Here is a 20,692-nt window from a genome sequence, read left to right as displayed (position 1 = left end):
ATACCTGGATGGGCAGACCTCTCTCTTCGCTGTTTGTATGTGTGCGTGTGGGGATTCAAACTCTCCTTTGGTCTCAGCAGTACTCTCCCAGGGACCATAGGATAGCAGACATCAAAGAACAGGAAAGGACGAACTGTCAGTTTTTGCAAGCACAACTTATCAGGTTCCAAAACAAAATTTCACACTGTTGTCCAATTTGTGTGGTCATCTTTATTAAAAACTAGAATCGCCCGTGGTTCACCAATGTGTGTTACCTTTACAAAGCCGGAGCAACACTCAAGATATCTTAACAGAGGTCTGTTCATTTATCTCAAGTCTGCAATTTTGCTGAAAAACATGAAGACTGGATTGAACAAAGGTCCAGTTACACCAGGATCCTTTTCCAAGAATTGCCCAGACTTTCCCAGGTTGTTGCCTTCCAGGTGTGTTGGACAACAACTCCCATCATTTCCAGCCAAGAAGGCCATTGGCTGCCTTAGCCAATCTACTTTGGCTCTCAGATTCAAAAAGTTGAGAAACTGTGACCCCAAGACTGCAAAAATAAGAATAGCAAATTTCTGTTGTGATCTATGCCACACACGTAATTCAGTATCACATCTATCTATGTTTTGTGGGTTCCTGCCAATGAAAGGTGGGACTTGTGATTCTTTTGAAGCCGTTTGGGGAACTTATGAAGGACTTCTCAACACTGCAAGGAAACCATCCAACCCAAAACACTTGATTACTAAAGTTCTTTCAGAGGAAACTTTGAAAGTTAAACCTGCTTCCTGTAGGCTTCCGTTTTGTAGCACATCAGTTGTCCTAACTGCCTTCCAAGAAAGAATACAGACACTGTAAATTGCTCTCCCAGCTAGCAATGCATCAGGAATTTGATCTGGCATACATTTTCTGAAATGATCAGTCTTGCTCTGCAGACCCCAATGTGCAAATCGGAATGAACAACATACTTCTGGGCCACCCCACCCCCCACGGATTCCCCCCAGCAAAAAAGTGCTTCAAAACATTGTGTTATGGGAAACTCTAGAGGTGGTATTTGGAGAGAAAGCATTTTGAAAAATATGTATTTTAAATGTGAACTTTCATGCATGTGTGTGTGTGATGTTGTTTTAACATTCAGATTAATGCAGAAACGGAACAGGACAGACTTTGGGGTGAACACCTGCGAAATGGACTCAGACTAGTGGTGATGTAACATGATGACATATAAATAGCTGCATTGTTTAGATATTTTGGTGCCAAGTGGGGACGGCACGTGTTCCCCCACAATGAGGCTGGCGGATGTCTTCAGTCTGACAGTGTCTCTCTCTCTTTACCACATTTTTTGTGGCTTCCAGATCTTGAGACGTGGCAGGGCTAGGAAGCTGGTGTCACTGGGCCAGTACACCAGATCGGGCTTACTGCTTGGCACTTCGAACAGCATGTCGAAGTAGATGACCAGGTTGGTGCAGTAGAAGAGAGCCACATTGATGAAAATGTGCCTGCAATAAAAAGGAAATACGTTGATGTAAGGATGTGTGCGTTTGCATGTGGCCAAACTTACCACCAGCAACACAAGGGACAGGCAGATCTGTCAGTTTTGGTTTCTTTCCGCTTCTCATTTCCCCAGTTTTAAGTTCAGTTCATTCTGAATGTGAGGAATGTTTCCAATCTTAATTCCAGATGGTCCTGAACGTCGAGGAAAAAAAGTTCACGTGAAAATGCGTTTTTCTGCGCATTTCTCTGAATGCACGCACGTTTCGTACATAATTTTGCTGATTTTTTTGCAAGTGATGTTCCAAATGCATTTTTGAATTCAGAAATATGGGCATTTTTGTGTGCACTTTTCTCTAATATACAAATTTGTGTAAGCCCGGCTTTGTTTGCGGAACGCCCGTGCAAAATTCCGACAAGTGAGGATTTCTGAGGATAATGGATTTTTGGTTCGCATAGTGGTTCGGAAGTGCAAAATCAGGTAAGTTCGCATTCAAATGTGAACTGAACTAATTCCTCCCACATCCTTAAGCCACACTCACACACACACACACACACACACACATCACTTCTTAAGGGTCTTGAACATAAACCTGCTTGACCATTTATTATTCATTGTCCTAAGACTGGCATGAAAAAAAGCAAATCACTGACATGCCAGCACAGGAGGAAAAAACCCCATCCAGCTACATTTGGCCTTGTTAAATTCTCAACTGTGGTCTAAACAGAGGAAGAACTCAAATTCCTTCCAACAGAAATTGTCAGAATGAGCCCTTTACCTGGTGCCTCTCTGTGCATTTCCAGATTTATCTTATCCTGTTCCTTTTGTGTTTCCCCCTTCTTTTGTTTATGGGCTTTGCAAAGCTGCATTTTGCGCAACTGAATGTTCACTTCTTGGTACGTTAATCACACATTTGACACTGTTAGTTACAACAGTTGAGTACTGCTTAGCAATGGTGTTCTGCAACGGTTGCTGCCCTTTTCGTTTTGTCGTTGGGTTGGGTACTGCCAGTCTTCCGTGTCATTTTTCTCCTTTTCAAAAGATCAAAATGCTTCTCCTTAGTTACTGGGCATTAAGAGCTTTAAGCTAAAATATGCTGGTATGTTTTGGTATGTTGACCCCCCCCCCTTTGCCTTTGGCCCCGCCCACCACTGGAACTTCTTTTAAATGGAATTTGGTGTTTGTGCTGAAAGAGATTCAACACCCTGCTCTAAACCATTTCTAAACAGCATGTCTGCATACGACAGTGGTGTCAGGATTGGGCCCCAGCTCTCTAGTTTGGTTTCTGATTCGGAGATGGAGCTAGAAGAAGCCCAGCTGAGACAGGGAGCGGGGGGGGAGGAAATTCCCCTGGACTCTCCACGGGTCAGCAGAGAACCTTCCCAGGGGCTTATTGAGCAGGAGGGCCAGGCTCAGAGACTGTCTTCCCCGTGGGAACCCAGCCTCTCTCAGAGGAGGAGGGAGCACTGGAATTGACAGATGCCAGAGCTCACTGCCAGGTTAATTGGGTGGAGCTGAGAGAAATGAAATACTGAAATGAAATTGAAGGGAGAAGCCCAGAAAAAAGCCTGCTGAACACGACAGGAAACCCACCCATGAGTTGAAAGGCAACTGCCCTGCTTTCAGTATTGCTCTTAACAAAAACACTACTTAGCTAATTAGGCCCAGAGGACAGCTCCCCGCCTTTGTGGACGCTTCACAGGTGGGAAGAGGTGCTATGAACTGAAGAAATGTGTTTGTGGATTGCACAGTGAGTCTCTGTTGCCTCACTACTCAGCAGGAGGGTGTGGAGTTCCTGGCAGTCTCTCTGTCCCAGTCTCTCTCTCTCTCTTACCAGAAGCTGTGGAAGTAGTAAACGTTGACCTTCTGACACAGGCTGCATAAAAATTTGTCAATGAGCCAGCAGCTGATGGCGACGATCCACCAAACCAACATGACCATACCCAGATGGTGCACCCGGGGGTTGTTACTCCTGTGGAAGAGGCCAAGATTTGGAACGGTGGTTATTATTATTACGGTTGTTGTTGTTGTTATTGGTTACGATGATGATGTAGTATTTCATTTCTTTACTGCCCAATAGCTGAAGCTCTCATTAGAACCTTCTGTAAGCCAGGCAAGAGAACAGTGAGAAATGAATTAGTCGAACAATTGAAGACTCTGGTGAGCCTGGCCACACAGGAGGATTCCTGCTGCCTCTCTGTGTTGGTTCCCGTTCTGGGTTGTCATTGCCAGGCTTTTGGGATCAGACACGTTGACATCAGAACAGGAGCCCTGCGGATGTGTGTGGGGTATATTCTCTCCCGTGACCATACCAGGAAGCAATCACCAAAGCATCCCCTTAGCCAGAAATTTCCACTGAGGAGGAGGAAGAACCCCAAGGAACGGTGATGTCCCCATGCCTTTCCCATGCCTTCAGCGATTGCGATTCTTCCCCAGGAACTCCGCTGGCTCTAGGGATCCCACCGCTAACACCATCGCAACAGTCCACAAGGCAGGAGGAGCAGCCTTGCTGGAGCACATACCTCAAGAACAGAGTGAGGGTGATCTCCAACAGGGAGAGAGGGTGGGGATGAAACAGTACTGCACACATCCCTGCAGTACTGTTTCATCCCTCAGACCAGGGCTGGAGCAACACGCTAAGTTAACGGCTCCCTTGCCAAGACCCTGCTGGTTCAACGGAGTTACGTCTCTGGCTCCCACGTCATGCTGCTAAATACGTAGAATTTCCCTGCATGCTCCATTTTATTTCCTTGTCTGCTGAGCTCTGCAGCCCTTCCCTGTTGGGATACACACAGCTAATCCCCAGCCAGATGTGTGGTTAGAGTGTCAGTCTGGGTTCAAATCCCCACTCAGCCCATGAAGGTCACCAGGCGGATTCAGGCCTGTCCCAATATCTCGGACTAAACCACCTCGCAGGTTTGTTGTGAGGATAAAAATGGAAGATGGAGGAGAACGGTGTCACCACCTTGAGCGCTATTTTTAGTAGAAAGGTGGGATAGAAAATAACACTACTTCGTACGTTCCTTGGAGGAAAGGCGCGATATCAATACAGGTGCACTAATCATATGGCTTCACCTCCTTCCCACTTCAGGGGTGTGGACACACCCCTGAATCTCGGCCACAGGTGTGATAGGATGAATCAGTTGTTGCAGCAATCATGGTGTTCACAATGACGCCACTGTCATTGCCCTAGTCTAATGTTCGGATTACTGGTTTAAAACCAGCCTTTTAAATAAGCCAGGAAAAGTCACTAGCCTGCAAAAAAAAAAAAAAATGCTAGCCTTCTAAGAACATTAAGGAATGGTGATGCCTCCATATCTTCAGATACTGATGAGTTTCCCGCAGAAACTCTATTGGATCTGGGGATCCCAGCGCTAACACCAATGTGCCAGTCTCTTCCTCCTTAGCCAGCATGGAAACACAGGCTTCTAGCCTCTTAGACTAGTAAACAATAAAAACTGACTTCTACCAAGCAGCCTGTAGTGGAGGAGGACAGATTACTCTGTTCCCCCTTTGCCAGCCTGCTGCGTTTCCATGTTGGTTGTGGACAAAGGGGCTTGCTTTCTTTTTCAGTCAGCACAGAACCCAAGTGGGCTGGTGGAATGTGGGACAGAGAGGTGGGTCCCTCCTCCACCAGACCACTCACTCACCTGCGTAAAATTCCCAGTCGCCTATGGCGACTAGGTGAGTTCAATACGAGGCTGTTTTAAATGGTGCAAAGTGAAAAGGATCAGAGGGGAAAGATGGTACATGCTTGGTCTGTATGTGCACAATTGGCTTTCAGAGCGGTTAATAATGAAGAAGTCTAGGAATGTTATACATGGGGTCAGTCACAGGCACAACAAAGTCCCGCTCTTACCTTTTAAGATCCTTGCTCATTAAGTATAAGAGGTGTATGGTGATGCAGTTGAGCACATATGCATTGAGGACCGGTTTCACGAAGGACATAAGGGTGCTTAGAACAGTCACAATGGCCATCATCCACAGAAACTGTTCCCTATGGGGTGGAGGTGGGGAGTAAAAGATGTAGGTTGCATTCCAAAGAGCTGAGGATCCTAAAATGGCGTACATCAGTGTGGCAGCACAAATGTGACCCGTTAGCGCACAATGGGTTTTGCCTGACAAAGGGGAACAGTGCTGCAGCTAGGTACATTTTGAGTCTGGCCATAATTATCTCATTGGAAGGGGTGGGTGTGTTCCCTCTTGAGATGACCACGTGGATTCCTTCACTCGCTTCAACCTGTGGTAAGCCAGCCCTGCTGTGTGTGGGGTGGGGGCAGGGAGGGGGCTCTGCTGGAGGGAAGAAAAAAATGCACAAAAGCTGGGAAACCACCAAACTGGGGAAAAGGGGAGGTGTCTCGTGTGTCTCATGTGCGTGTCTATTTCCGGGCGTGCGTGTGTGCATTCATGCATGTGTGCGTGTGCATGTATCTGTGTGCGCGTGTGCGTGCATGCGTATCTGTGTGTGTGTGTGTGTCTCTGTCTGTCTGTCTGTCTGTGTTAGAGATGTGAAGGCCCAGAAAAAAACCCAGAAAAATTCAGGGGGAAAACAGTTTTTTTTCCTGTTTTTTTCTGAGGATCTTTTTCCCCCTGAAAAACTGGAAAAATCGAACAGTTTTGGATTATGAAATATTTTCTTTTGGAATTAAGATAAAGTATTTATATATTTTCCCCGGCCTTTACTCTCCCCCAAAATGATTTCTAAAAACTATGTAATAAGAACACTTTTATAGAAAGACCAGAGATGTAAAATAACAAAGCCATGGAGAAAAATGTTTTTTAATCCTCTCTGTAAGATTCCCAGCATAGTTAGTTCTTTCATTCCTTATTAAAATTATTGATCTAAAGTATGTTTTACTGTTAGACGTTTAGGCTCAGTTTCCCAGCATGTGAGTAGGGTCCCCGTTGTGCATTCTTGACAGTAAATGTGCATTCTTGACAGCTTGGGTGGTGTTCTATAGAGTCCTGTGTTTCTGATGCTGTAGTATATTTAATGTAGTATTCAGACAAGAATGACAAATTTCCTGAGTTTACTCTTGAAAGTTTTAAAATACAATGATAATTTTATGAACAAACTAAGTCAAACATAAAATCACTTTAGGAACAGCAAGGCTGCTCCCCAACCTGGTGCCCTCCGGATGTTTTGGGCTACAATGCCCAGCATTCCTGACTATTGATCATGCTGCCTGAGGCTGATGGGAGCTGAAATCCAAAATATCTGGTGGGTACCAGGTTGGGGAAGGCTGTCTTAAAGCAACACGGTGACTTTAGATCTGTAAAGCACACTAAAAAAATAAGTATTGCTTATTTTTCAATTTTCCCCCAAATTTCCATTTTTTTCCAGGAAAATACTGGTTTTTTTTCACGGCCTCAAAATTTCCAGAAACTTTACATCTCTAGTCTGCGTGTGTGCCTCTGTGTGTGTGTCTCTGCATCTGTGTGTCAAATGTGTCTCATGTGTCTGTATCTCTGTTTTAAATCTGGAGTTTCTGTCCCTGAAGAAGGATTGCTTTCTGCTTGCCCCTCAAATGGGAGCAGCGAGTTTCTCATTTTCCCACCTGTTCTTGATGAATCGAGGGAAATGCCACACAGGCAACCAGAAGGCGTAGCTCATGGTCACCGTCCACAGGATGGAGAGCTCATCTAGCAACTGCCCTGCATAGCTGAGTGTCATGTGGAAATACATAGAGAAGAGGCCTACCAATGCAAAGGAGAGTTGACTGAGCTCTGCTTCAGCAAGAGGTGCAGGGTTGTAAGCCCACATAGAAGCCCCCCAATAACCCCTGCCCTTCACAAAGCAATTTGTAATTATTCCAGGATGGCCTCGAGCATGGGCAGAGGGCTTCCCACTGTGAGCAGCTCACATACATCTCGATAAGAATGCTTCGAGATAAGTTTGAGCTCCCTGGCACCCAGGACCGTTAATTCCTAAAACGTAACCGTACCGAATGTGTGTGTGGGAGGCTGAGAGCAAAGGCTCTCAGCCCGTGCTCTAGGGCAGCCTTTCCCAACGCGCTGGCCTCCAGACATATCAGACTATAACTGCTCACTATGCTGGCGAAGGATGACGGGATTCGTGGCCTAATACATCTGGAGGCCACCGGGTTGGAGAATACTATCTGGGTTCTCTTTTTTTCTTCCCGTTACAAATTCTAAAGCAGGAGTGTTGAATCTCCTGGTTCCTCTTTCCCGCCCCCTTTTCTCTGACTGCTGATTGTTTGCTGGAGTCCTGGATTTTGCACGGTCTTATTTTCCCATTCAAAAAGGCTGAAATGCCTCTCCAAGACTTCATTACCGGCCGTAAGAGCTTGAAGCCCCCTTTGCTTTCTCCGAAATTGAATTCATCCCCTTGGGATGAAAGTGGTTCAACACCCCTCTTCTGAAATTATGGGTAAAATCCAGTGTAAATCCTATTCAAAGTGGACCCCTTGAAATGCATGGGATTTAAATTAAATCCCATTCCTTTCAAGGGGTCTATTCTAAGTAGGACTTACTTTGGATTTTAACCTACATTTCAGCACTGCAAATAGATTTGGGGACTGGTTGTTTTGTATATTCGTTAGTTTTTAATCGCTGCTTTAATTTTTGTCGACCACCTTGAGTTGGTGGTTTATCGGATCAAAGGTACTATATGGACTTTTCCCTACAAGGAAGGGAAATGCCATCTCTTCTGTAGGGTAGATATACTTCTTCCCAAACTGATCTCAGTCCCATAACATCAATGTATTAAATTAAATTCAGGCCTGACCATTCTTACCAACACTACATCATCTTTTCCACATAATGAAAGAAAGGGGCATCTTAGGAGCAGATGCTAACAACGCAGGAATTCTGGGAAAGCGCGCAATGTCCCAGACACAGAAAAGCAGACAAATTTCCCTGTGAACATACATACCAACAAGTAACTCCATAATACATATGGCTTGGAGGGGCACCGGACGATACTTCATGTAATCAAGGTTGACCCAGAAGGTTAGAGGTGTCATGATGAAAAAGACTAGATTGCTGTACTGGAAAATAACAAGGAGCAAGAGAAGAGCTGAAACCATTGTAATAACAATAACAACAACAACAACAACAATAATAATAATTTGGAATGTTCAAAACTTGAAACGTCTTGCTGTAAATTCCTTTGGGTGTGTGGAAATCCCTCCAAAGTAAATTCCAGAGTTTTAGCAATATATTATCTTGTTATACCTATTTATTATTATTATTATGCATCTTTTCCCACTGCAAAAAGCCATCTCGAAGCGACTTACACATACATCTCCATAATTCAGATAAGAGGAGAAAAAACACCCCCCAAACAATGTAAGACAATGTAAAACAATGGTAAAACAATACTACGAAGAAAAATAAACACCATAAAAATGTCACCTAAGAACAAAACAATATGGAAAGTGTTCATCCACAATATACGGATCTCCCCCCACGCACCACCACCTGCAGCCTAGAATAAACACCATAAAATCTGCCCACAACTACTGGCCCATAACTAATGTCAAAATCTCTGGGAAAATAAGTACGTCTTTGCCTGGCGCTGGAAAGATCTCCAACATGGCGACCATGGGCATCAGTGTGCCTGCAAGCACATCTCTTGGGATGGTCTAGGCTTCCTGCCCCTCCTGATTTATAGTTTATTTCTTAAGACTTTTTTATTCCAATTTTTTTTTTAAGGGGAGGCCAGCATGCTGCAAAGTGAAATGGTTTTGTGTTTGGGGGCACAGGCCCCTCTTCCACCTTGTACTTCAGTTCTTGGACAGTTTTTTTTTAGCCTCACCAGTTCGCGTTCTGGGAAAAGAGAGTTTTTGGAATTTTTGGAATGGGCAAGCCCTGCTGGGACAGCAGCCATTTTGTGGGAGCACCCACAGCACTTTCTCGAAATTCTAGATGTGCCCACCGACCCGAATGGTTTGGGGACTGCTGTGCTGCGTTGGGACCATAGTTATTCAGGCAACCGCATCTCAAACTTTCTGGAAATGGTTATCTAAATAAGTCTGAACCAGTGTGTGTGAGTGATATTTCAACGTGACGTAGGTTGGAGTATTTCATTGCAAGCCCTGCTGTTGGGGAGACACCAACTATCGAGAAAGAGGCTGAACAGGTAACGCTGGTTTAATGTTGTATATTATCAGTAGCAATCCTGTCTCACAATCCTGTCCTTCTGGCTTGCAAGATCTGGTGTTATCTCCCCAACCCTCCCCAGGTCCTGAACCTATGCAGGAACTTCAGGTGTCCTGGATTTTTAGGGGATAGCTGGTTTTGCTTTATTGGACTTGCTGGCAAGACGACTGAAAAAAATGCTAACCCACCCCTCCTTAAAACATTACAGAATGTCTTATTATGAAATGCAAATGCCAAATGTTAATGATAAATCATTAAGAATTTGAAAATGTCAATAAGTAAAAAAGCACCAATTGTATTAAAGGGGAGATACAGGCTCACAAGCAAGTTCACAATGAATTCTGGGTTGTTGTCATTCAGTCGTGTCCGACTCTTCGTGACCCCATGGACCGTAGCACGCCAGGCCTTCCTGTCCTCCGTGAAGTTGACCAGGATTGTATCCAAAGAGAACATGCTAAGTTAAAGCCTAGTCACTTATGCCAAAAGTTATTTGAGGAATGAACAGGTGTGAAACTGTATTATTCCAGGTCAAAAGTGTTCTTGAAGTTATCGCTTCTCAGTTAATGAGCCAAAAATATTGTATAAGATATACACATCAAAAAGCTTGATAGACAGATATCTAGAAAAAATTATAGACTTAGGTTTAATTAGCACATTTGGAGTACGGAGTTACCTTCTCAAATATATAATTCAAAATCGATCTTATCTCACCTGAAAGCTGTGTGTGTAAGCCTTTTTTTGTACATTGTAATTTTTCAGAAAAGTTTAATAACAATGAGATAATTAAGACTGCGAGCCCTAATTTATGGGACAGTAGATAATATTACTTATGAAGCAATTTCTATGCAAAAAATACAAATATGTGCTGATTTTAAAATGTGGGAGCTTCTTGTTAGAAATTCACCAGGCCTGTGTTCCTGTCAGCTGAATAGCTTACACATAAGCATAGCAGCATAGAATAGTAGGGCTGGAAGGGGCCTATAAGACCATCAAGTCCAACCCCCTGCTCAATGCCTAGGGATGTATGGATAGGCGCCTGCTCAGTACTGAAGGGGGAACTTGGTCCTTTGAATGAGATCTCTCCTTTTTAAGCTATTAGGACTAGAAGTCTAAGAACAAGAAATGTTTAGGAAATTCTATTTCCTGTTAAGCTATTAAGATCTAGATCTTTATCAACGAGAAATGTTTTATGTCGTTTTATGCAAGTTATATTTTAATGTGATGTATATGTCTAATAATATGTCTAATAAAAATGAAAGACGGATCAAAAGATTTTCCTTTACTAATTCTTGTTAGTACAAAACCAAAACTGAATCTACCTGAAACACTTTTTGGTGTATATTTTGTTTGAAGGATACTGATCAGCTATGGGTAATTAACTGATGGTAGCCAAAGGCAACAGTAAGAACCAGACATGGAACAACCGAGTGGTTCAAAATTGGGAAAGGAGTACGACAAGGCTGCATATTGTCGCCCTGCTTATTTAACTTATATGCAGAGTACATCATGAGAAACGCCGGGTTGGATGAATCACAGGTCGGAATTAAGATTGCCGGGAGAATTATCAACAACCTCCGATATGCAGACAATACCACCCTGATGGCAGAAAGCGAAGAGGATCTAGAGAGCCTCTTGTTGAGGGTGAAAGAGGAGAGTGCAAAAGCTGGTTTGAAACTCAACATTACAAAAATGAAGATCATGGCATCTGGCCCCATCACTTCCTGGCATATGGAAGGGGAAGAAATGGAAGCAGTGACAGATTTTACTTTCTTGGGCTCCAAGATCACCGCAGACGGTGACTGTAGCCATGAAATTAAAAGACGCTTGCTCCTTGGGAGGAAAGCTATGGCCAACCTAGACAGCATAGTAAGAAGCAGAGACATCACCTTGCCGACAAAGGTCCGTCTAATCAAAGCTATGGTTTTCCCAGTAGTAATGTATGGCTGTGAGAGCTGGACTATAAGGAAGGCTGAGCGCCGAAGAATTGATGCTTTCGAACTGTGGTGCTGGAGAAGACTCTTACGAGTCCCCTGGACTGCAAGGAGGTCAAATCAGTCCATCCTAAAGGAAAGCAACCCTGAGTGCTCATTGGAAGGACAGATACTGAAGCTGAAGCTCAAATATTTTGGCCACCTAATGCGAAGAGAAAACTCTCTGGAAAAGACCCTGATGCTGGGAAAGACTGAAGGCAAAAGGAGAAGGGGACGGCAGAGGATGAGGTGGCTAGACAGCATCACCGATGCAATGAATATGGACTTGAGCACGCTCCAGGAGAGAGTGCAGGACAGGAAGGCCTGGCGTGCTATCGTCCATGGGGTCACAAAGAGTTGGACACGACTGAACAACAACAAGCCAAAGGCACTGAGAGCCAGCGTGGTACAGTGGTGAGAGTGTTGGACTGGGAGCTGGGAGATCCGAGTTCTAGTCCCCACTCAGCCATGGAAGCTCACCGGGTGACTTTGGGCCAGTCGCAGACTCTCAGCCCAACCTACCTAACAGGGTTGTTGTTTTGAGGCTAAAATGGAGAGGAGGAGGATAATGTAAGCCGTCTTGGGTTCCTTGCAAGAGGGAAAAAGGCAGGATATAAATGAAACAAATAAATACTTGAACCATTGTTTGAAAATGCTCAGCAAAAGCCACATCTGTAACACAGGAATTGACGTGTGTGTGTGTGGTTTGAGCAACCATGCTTCATTTGTACTAGAAAGCAAGAACTGGACAGCGAGAACGAGATTTTCTGTGAATCTGACCTGTGGATTCCTCAATGGACAGGTTTTTTTCCAAGCTGGGCAGACTCATGGACTGGTTTTTTACTTTTGGGGGGGGGGATTTGCACCAATGGAATGAAAGCTGTGTGACAGTCCATGAAACATAGGTGCAACGGACTGAACAAAATCCATACATCCATAGGCGCAAGTGATGCGGAGGCGAGTGTGTGACAACAGCTTTGATACTCTGGGCCAGAAAAAGCCTGGATTTCTGAGCACCATGTCATACATCCCACATTAACAAACCCAGGTTTGTGTCTGAATGTACACTTGGCAAGGAACCACCTTGGGTGTTTCTGGACACCTTTGTGCTGCATGTTTTACATCTTTATGTGTACTCACTAGAAAAAAAGGAAGAAAGAAGAAGCCATAGATGTGCACAGTTTTAACATGTAACGAAATATGCCCGCCAACATTTCCATGCTGGCTGGGGAATGCTGGGAGTCTGTCTAAACCTGCATAGGGTTGTGCTCTTAGTTTCTTGAAGAGATATTAGACATTGTTGCCCTAGAGTTCTTCAGCAGCAGCTCAAAGAATGCCCCAGAAACTGCACTACGTGATACCTTGGCTGTCAGGGTGTGGTGCTCCAAGGGTGTAAGCTGTTTGTTTTTGTGGGCAAGCAGTGGAGGGCGTACACACAAATTATGCCATCTGGTTCCTTGTGGCTGGAGCACGGGCAGGCGAAGATGGGGAATTTTGATTAGGAAAGCAGAGGAAAGAAAACCAATCGAAGTCTTCTGCGATCCTACTGCCAGTTTTGAAACCTCCTGTGCTGATGTTAAGCTGCAGAAAAGGTGTGCGGAATCAAGTCACGGGTCGCCCATGTCACATCTGAACCTGGCAGTGCAGGGCCAACATTTTCAAAAGCCTGGCTTCGGATGCCAATTCCTACCTCCATCTCTTTGCCACCCCACCAAGGTGCCACCAGCACTGGATTGCTTCACCCTGCTGCATGGGAGAGCTGGCTCTGCTCCCAGGGGTTCAATCCTGCCTCAAAACAACAGAATGAAATTTAATAGGGATAAATGCCAAGTTCTGCACCTAGGAAAAAGAAACCAAATGCACAGTTACAAGATGGGGGATACGTGGCTCAACAACACTACAAGCGAAAAGGATCTTGGAATTGTTGTTGATCACAAGCTGAATATGAGGCAACAATGTGATGTGGCTGCAAAAAAGGCAAAGGCTATTTTGGCTGCATTAATAGAAGCATAACTTCCAAATCCCAGGAAGTACTAGTCCCCCTCTACTCAGCACTGGTTAGGCCTCATCTGGAGTACTGTGTCCAGTTCTGGGCACCACATTTTAAGAAGGATGCAGACAAGCTGGAGAGGGTTCAGAGGAGGGCAATGAAGATGATCAGGGGACTGGAAACAAAGCCCTGTGTGGAGAGACGGAAAGAACTGGGCATGTTTAGCCTTGAGAAGAGAAGACTGAAGGGAGACAGGATAGCACTCTTCAAGTCCTTGAAAGGTGGTCACAGAGAAGAAGGCCAGGATCTCTTCTCGATCATCGGTTCATCGCAGAGTGCAGGACACGGAATAATGGGCTCAAGTTGCAGGAAGCCAAATTCCGGCTGAACATCAGGAAAAACTTCCTGACTGTTAGAGCAACACGACAATGGAGCCAATGACCTAGGGAGGCGGTGGGCTCCCCCACACTGGAGGCGTTCAAGACGAGGCTGGACAGCCACCTGTCAGGGCTGCTCTGACTTGGATTCCTGCATTGAGCAGGGGGTTGGACTCGATGGCCTTGTAGGCCCCTCCCAACCCTACTGTTCTATGAGTTTATGATTCTATGAAGTGATGACTATGAAAGGAGGGAGTTTCTCTGGGCATATGCAGAGGGCCAACTCTTTCACTGAGTGAAAAGTTGAACAACAACTTCCTATAGAGAGATCAACCTCAAAACCTGAGTTGTTTTTAATCATCATCACTATCTTCCAGTACCAGGGGTCTGCTTTACAAGGTGAGTGGTAGTAAGAACACAGTGCCTCTGACGCTGTGACGGATTCTCTTGTTGAATAACTACAGTCTGGGCTTAATGTGGATCAGAACTCAATGAAGATGCTTTCTCTCAGCTCCTGTTTTTAATAATACAGCCACCCCCAGCCACCCTCATCATCCAAACACACAGTGCGGAATATTATGGCCTGGAAAACGTCTGACCGTTGAACCCGGTTTTTGTTTTCTTTATCAGAAGCCAACCCAATAACTTGAGGGGAAATACATTTTTATAACAAGTAAATTGTCCATGTTGAAAATGAAGGCGCACTCCGCCCTTACGCTCAAAAAGTTTTAAAAGTTTTTAAAGTTTTAAAGTTTTAAAAAGTTTTAAAAAGTTTTAAAAAGTTTTAAAGTTTTTAAACTTTTTAAAGTTTTAGATCAGGCGTGGAGAATCACACATCCAGACGGCCACACCCCTTCCTTGGCCTCACCCCCTTTCCCCCAACCACCAATTGTTCAGCGGTTTCCTGGCTTTCGTGTGGTTTGTTTTCTCCCCCTTCTAAAAGGTTGAAATGCCTCTCGGAAGGCTTTGTGACTGGCAGGAAGAGCTTGAAGCTAGAATAGGGTGGTATTTTTTGTTTAGGGGGCCGCCCAACCCTGGAATGCGGCCCCCAAGAGCTTCTCTGAAATGGAATCCTCCTTTGGGCTGAAAGAGGCTTAACCCCCCCGCCCCCGTTTTCGAGCATGGAAGAGTAAAACGCATGCAACCTGAGCCTCCTTCAATGCCGTTTTTGGCAGAAAGGTGGGGTACAAATCAAATTGATCAATAAATAACAAATAAATGAACTTCAGAGGATCTCAGCCATCCTCCTCCCTGGAATGTCCTGGTACCAATCCTGCAGTGCCAGTTTACAGTATTACAGTTTACAGTAGCCTTCTGGGAAAGCAGTGTTTTGGGACCACCCATGTGGCAGCCTTTTTATGAACAGGCAAAGGCCCCCCTGCCCTGCACATAGGAACCGTTTTGAGAGGGCGCCCATGACATTCTCTCAAAATTCCAGATGTGCCCACTGATCCAAAAAGGTTGGGGACCCCTGGGGGATGCGACAGCCCGCCTCCTCTCTTGAGTAGCTGCTTTGGGGATTTCAAGAGACTTTTGCTGTTACTGGGTCTCTTGCGATACACTGGTTGCAGAATGCCTGGTGAGGTTTACTGACTCTTTTGGCCGTGTGGGCATGAGCCGAATTCGATCATAACCAAGGACGACCCGAAGCTTTACCGTGTTGTAGTATTCAGCGATGTACTCCGAATGCTCAAAGTTCCTTTCACACCAATCGACCTCGGCACTCTGGTATGCAAATATACTGGGCATTTTGACGACACCTTCCCCAAAAAACAGAAAGGAGAAAACTGGCCTTTTGAGTCATTTGCCACTTCCAAGGAAATACATGAAGCAAACCTGTCCTTCTAGAATTTCCACATCTTTTGCTTTCTCTTTCTTTAATAACCTCCAGTACACGCCCTTGTCACAGACTCTTTCACACCTGGGCTGCTGACCTCATGTGCAAGAATAGCTGCCTGCCCAATGGTCCTGTGTGACTCCAAGGCCTGCCTGATCTTTGGCTGGCTGAAGCTGCCATAGGAAATGGGCTTCTCCTGTTCTGTATTTCTTACAAGGAGCCCGTGCTAGTTCAAAGGCTGTTTCCAAGAGTGGACTCGGGTCGGTGAGTGCTCAACATGACTGGTGCCAAAACGGGCCACCGAGAAACAAGAGGGAGGTCTCAGCAGGCGCTCAAGGGAAACCCACCCTCTTAAAAACATACATAAAATCTATGGGGTAATCCCTATATCCCCCAATACACAGTCCAGTGAAGGTTGAGCATGCTCAGTACCCACAGCAAGTTATGTGTTGGGCGGAAAAGAAAAACAGATAATGGGCTATGCATGGAATGGCATTTCCTGCAGGAGGACATGGCTGGCTGTCACACTGAAAAGGAGCATATATCAGCTGGACCAGCATCTCTTGATGCAGATGGATGCAGTGGAGGCTGGTGGCTCCAATTTTGGTGGGCCTATGAATCTATTCTGGGTTTCAGTCAGAACCAGCCAGAATCCTAAGGGAGCTATCCAGGGTGCTGAAACTATTTTAGGATAGGGTTGAGCACCTTGGATAGCTCCTTTAGGATTCTGGCTGGTTCTGACTGAGACCCAGAACGGATGTACAGCCCCATCAAAATAAGAGCCACCAGCTTCCACTGGATGGATGTAAGCTTTTCAGTTGCACAGAGTTCCTTGTGCGCAGTATGGGAAAATAACTCAGCCTCAGCTACACAGAGAGCAACAAGGCAAGGAGCAGTGTGGCCACCTCCATTCACTGAGGTTTAGCTACACAAAGAGTGCAAAAGCACCTTAATAATTCACATAATTGATAATCTGGTAATTAATCTATTAATCTACAAAGACAGCCAGTGTGCCTTAGTGGTTAAGATTGCTGGACTGGGAGCCAGGAGATCGGGGTTCTAGTCCCCACTCAGCCACGGAAGCTCACTGGGTGACTTTGGATCTGTCACAGACTCTCAGCCCAGCCTACCTCATGGGGTTGTTGAGAGGATAAAATGGAGAGGTGGTGGACTATGTAAGCTGCCTTGGGTTCCTTGCAAGAGGAAAAAAGGTGGGATATAAATGTAATGTAAATAAAAATAAAAATACTGGTTGAAATCTGCAGTGTGGACTTCTCCCAGTTGCTTGGAAAAGGCAAGGAAGCGGATTTCAGCTAAACATTTGGAGAAACTTGTTAACAGCAAGAGTGGTTCAGTGAACAGGCTGCCTCAGGAGATGGTGGACTCTTTCACTAGAGGGATTTAAACTGAGGCTGGATGGCCATCTGTCAGCGATCCTGCTATTCCAGGATTCCTGGATCGAGAAGGGGGGTGGATTAGAGGATCTCCGGGATCCCTTCCAACTCTGATTCTAAAGTCATTCTGCCTGTCTGTGTCTCCCTTTGATTCATTTCCCAACAGGTGTGCATGGCATTTCAACAGTCTGCATGGCAGGACTGTGCATTTCTGTGTATCTCAGCATTGCATCACTATCCCAGGGGAAAGCTTATGCCTTTTTATTGGCGGGGGAGGGGAGGAATGGGACATCCTGGCATTGATCCTGTGATACTGAACGATGGGATGTGATTGCAGCCATAGAAATCTGCCAACAAGCCCACAAATCCTAGCTTTTTAAAACTGCCGCCACCACCAAGTTTCTAGACCTTAAGATAAGCTTGAAAGCTGATGTGTGCATTATCTGATGAGATGAACAGGGGAAAGGAAGGGTGACGGTCAAATAGTAGCCAGGAATGGGTCTTTTGTTGCCCTGTCTGTCTCCCTGGCTTCACTCCTTCATCAGCATGAATAGCGACAAATATGCAATGTGGGAAAGGGTACGCACATTTGGATGACTGATACACAATATCAATATTCTGCTTGCAAAAAAATGGCCATTATTGTGGGAATTACATGGAATACATCCTAATGGTTTCAGGACAAAAGCGTGTCTCTGGGGGCATGCGGAGTGCCTTTCCTTTACCCTGCTGTGCCTGCAGCCAGCACAAAGCTTTCTGGAATGAAGTTGAGGATTTGAGCAAAGGTGTACGCTGCGGTCAGACTTGAAATACAACTTCCTCCTCTACTAATGACTATTTTATTTATTTATTTATTTATTACATTTCTACACCGCCCAATAGCCAAAGCTCTCTGGATGGTTCACAGCAATTAAAATGGTAAAATACAATGTAAGACACACAATAAAAGTTTAAAACAAGGGACAAGAATCGTTAAATCTAATTTGTTCTGAATAACTGATCATGTGTGCATCGCCAGTGGAATTCAGCTCCTTCTGGTCTCTATCTTGTTCAGTGGATCTTCTCTAGAATTCCGTATGTGAAAAGTTTATCCCTCCCTTTCTGTAGTTACTTATTTGCTTACTTATTTATTTGTGTGGGTGGCACGTTACATCATTGGTCCTCAAGCTTTTTGGACCTGTGGACATATTTGAGAAACTGCTGTGGACCCCACCCACCACCCAAAAAATGCCTTATCAGTGGATTGCCGCTTTGACGTCTCCCTGTTGCATCCTTGGATCTTAAGCTGCGTCTTATTCAGAAAAAAACTTTTGTTTCCTTTCTACTGGACACCACAACGTCTGTTTGATAAGGGATTCTCTAATTTGGCTAATTGCCGGTGGTCCAATACAGCTAACGCTTCTTTTAAATATATGTTTTGGCAACGTCCGGTAGTTGCTTCTTTTGGGGAGGAGGTTATTACACAGATAAATTTCGTATTGGAACAGTCTGTAATATTCACTGCTGTACATGCCCTTTTAAATTGTTTACCTGCTTGATGGAAATTAAGAAATGGTCAGCGTGAATTGATCCCCTGCGTCCCCTGGACAGCTAAATGACTGATATGATAACATTGGAGGGATAAGCACTCACCTCCTATAATGCAATGGACTGAGGACCTTACAATGCTTTCAGTATTTCAATGGGTGGCACATAAACGCCACCTTTGAATGGATATGTATTTGGATATTTGGTCTGCTTTTCCTGAAGCCTATGTATAATTGCTAGAAAGTTGCATTTTCATGTATATGCACTTCATATGTATTAATTGCTATGGATAGATACAAATCCATGTATGTATATTAAAAAAAGGAGGGGAGGGAGGAATTAAAAAAAAAGTTTTGTTGGTGGCTGCAGGTGCTACTTTGGGGACCCCTTCATAGGCATCAGAGGTGCCCATGCCTGTTGTCCCCCACACACACATTACAGAGAACTAGAACAAAGTCTCCGCTTGCCCGCTAAAAAATCAAAGCAGGAAACAATGGAGAATGAGGCAGGAAATGGAAACCAGTGCGAGACAGGGTCAAAATGTTCAATTCTTTTGGTTCAGCTCCATCTCTCTTCATCTGTTGTCTCCCTTGAGCCGAGTGATAGATATCAAGCATCTTGGGGCAGAGACCTGTCCTCTTGTGCTGTGTAAAGTGTTATGCACATTGATGGGATACTACTGCTACTACTACTACTAATTACTAATAATAAAAGTAATAAATGATTATGTTATTATTTATTATTATTCATCAATAACAATACTAAAAGCATTACAGCTTCCAAACAGGAATAAAGGGGGAAAACAGAGCAACAGTTCATGCTGAAGATATATAGGCATCCCTGCTGAGAAATTGCAGCCCCCCTGGAAACATTTCAGGTGAAGGAGCATCACTTCCTGCACCATGAGAGCTTTGCAATGAATCGGTGATCTCTGGCTCTGTTTTCATGCCAGCCCCCTGAGCATGTGAAGAGTGCCACAGAGCACACACAGAATGCCGAGGGGAAAGCCCCTAGGGATTTCAGATGTAGCCAGGTTCCCAGCCTAAAGGGACAATATGTCAGTGCTCTGTCCCACCTTTTCTGTTTTTATAAGCCCTAGAATTGGGATGGAAAGCGACAGTTTTACAAAGTGCCCCCTTTGGTGTGCATCTTTTTTCTTTTCTTTTTTTGCTTTCCTTTCCTACCTCTGCCAAGCCAAAGCTCCAGCTGTCAAAAGAGCGGTGCAGGTGTTGCGAGAGCGAAACGGCCTCCAGCACTCCTTCAGTCTTCTCCACAACCTCACCTTTGCTCGAAAAGACTCGGTCTCTGGCGAGGTCAAAGGGGAAGCTGCAAACAAAAAACACCAAGATGGGGGCCAACTGTATACTGAGGGCTGAGCTTTCATCTGGTATCTATATCTCCTCTGCATACCGACTGGTCGGAACTATTTAAATAAATCTGCATGGCGATGCAAAGGTGAATCAGATGCAAGGTGGGGGCGGCACAGATAGAGGGCAGGCCCTGGAAAAACCTGACATACACAAAACACGTTTCGACACTCGCTGAGCCGGTTATCTCTTTCATCATGGCTTTACTTTCTATCCCACCTTCCGTTTCTTCAGGAATAACTCAGTTTGCATCCAATTCTGTGGTTTTGTTTCACCCTCCGCAAAGGCAATTGCCTCAGAGGTACAAGGCGCTTTGCAAATGCTAAGGATTGTGTGCTGTTTTCTGACTAAGTTCGTGTCCTTTTCTTTCCAGGGATTGCTGCTTTCGTAAGTGGCACCATGCTTCTAAGGCACAATGGAAGCGACCCTGGCAGGTGGAGCATGTCACGGAGATGGTGCCGGGTTCAAAATCTGACGTCACCAATATTTGTTATTTTATCTATTTAGGCCAGGGGTGGGGAATGGCAGGTCCAGGCACCAACTCCAGCTTTCTTGGAGTTGAGGCCTCTGGGGTTCCCGGAGACAAAAGCCCTTTGATGTTTTAATATAGTTTTGTAACAGCAGTTAGAGTTGTA

The 20,692-nt window shown here is 44.9% G+C and overlaps 1 protein-coding gene across 2 annotated transcripts; it reads right to left on the bottom strand.

Moving 5' to 3' along the window:
* Nucleotides 1-191: 191 nt before the first annotated feature.
* Nucleotides 192-20,016, bottom strand: ACER1 (alkaline ceramidase 1). Of its 2 annotated transcripts, XM_084826138.1 has the most exons (7): nucleotides 19,875-20,016; nucleotides 15,589-15,692; nucleotides 8,367-8,481; nucleotides 7,030-7,168; nucleotides 5,331-5,468; nucleotides 3,306-3,443; nucleotides 192-1,478 (listed from the first exon to the last, which is right to left on the bottom strand). In XM_084826138.1, the coding sequence occupies exons 2-7, from the start codon at nucleotides 15,679-15,681 to the stop codon at nucleotides 1,310-1,312; spliced, it is 792 nt and encodes a 263-aa protein (XP_084682264.1). In that variant the 5' UTR covers nucleotides 15,682-15,692; nucleotides 19,875-20,016; the 3' UTR covers nucleotides 192-1,309. The 2 variants fall into 2 exon arrangements, with proteins under 2 accessions (XP_084682264.1, XP_084682263.1); XM_084826137.1 differs by lacking the exon at nucleotides 19,875-20,016 and having other exon boundaries at nucleotides 15,589-15,820.
* Nucleotides 20,017-20,692: the final 676 nt, after the last annotated feature.

The sequence above is a fragment of the Heloderma suspectum genome, chromosome Z (assembly GCF_057233095.1).
Source record: "Heloderma suspectum isolate Gila_16-S chromosome Z, 16-S_ref, whole genome shotgun sequence".
In the NCBI taxonomy this organism is placed as follows: domain Eukaryota; kingdom Metazoa; phylum Chordata; class Lepidosauria; order Squamata; family Helodermatidae; genus Heloderma; species Heloderma suspectum.
The sequence above is the reverse complement of the archived record's forward strand: the minus strand, read 5'-3'. Positions and strand labels throughout refer to the sequence as shown.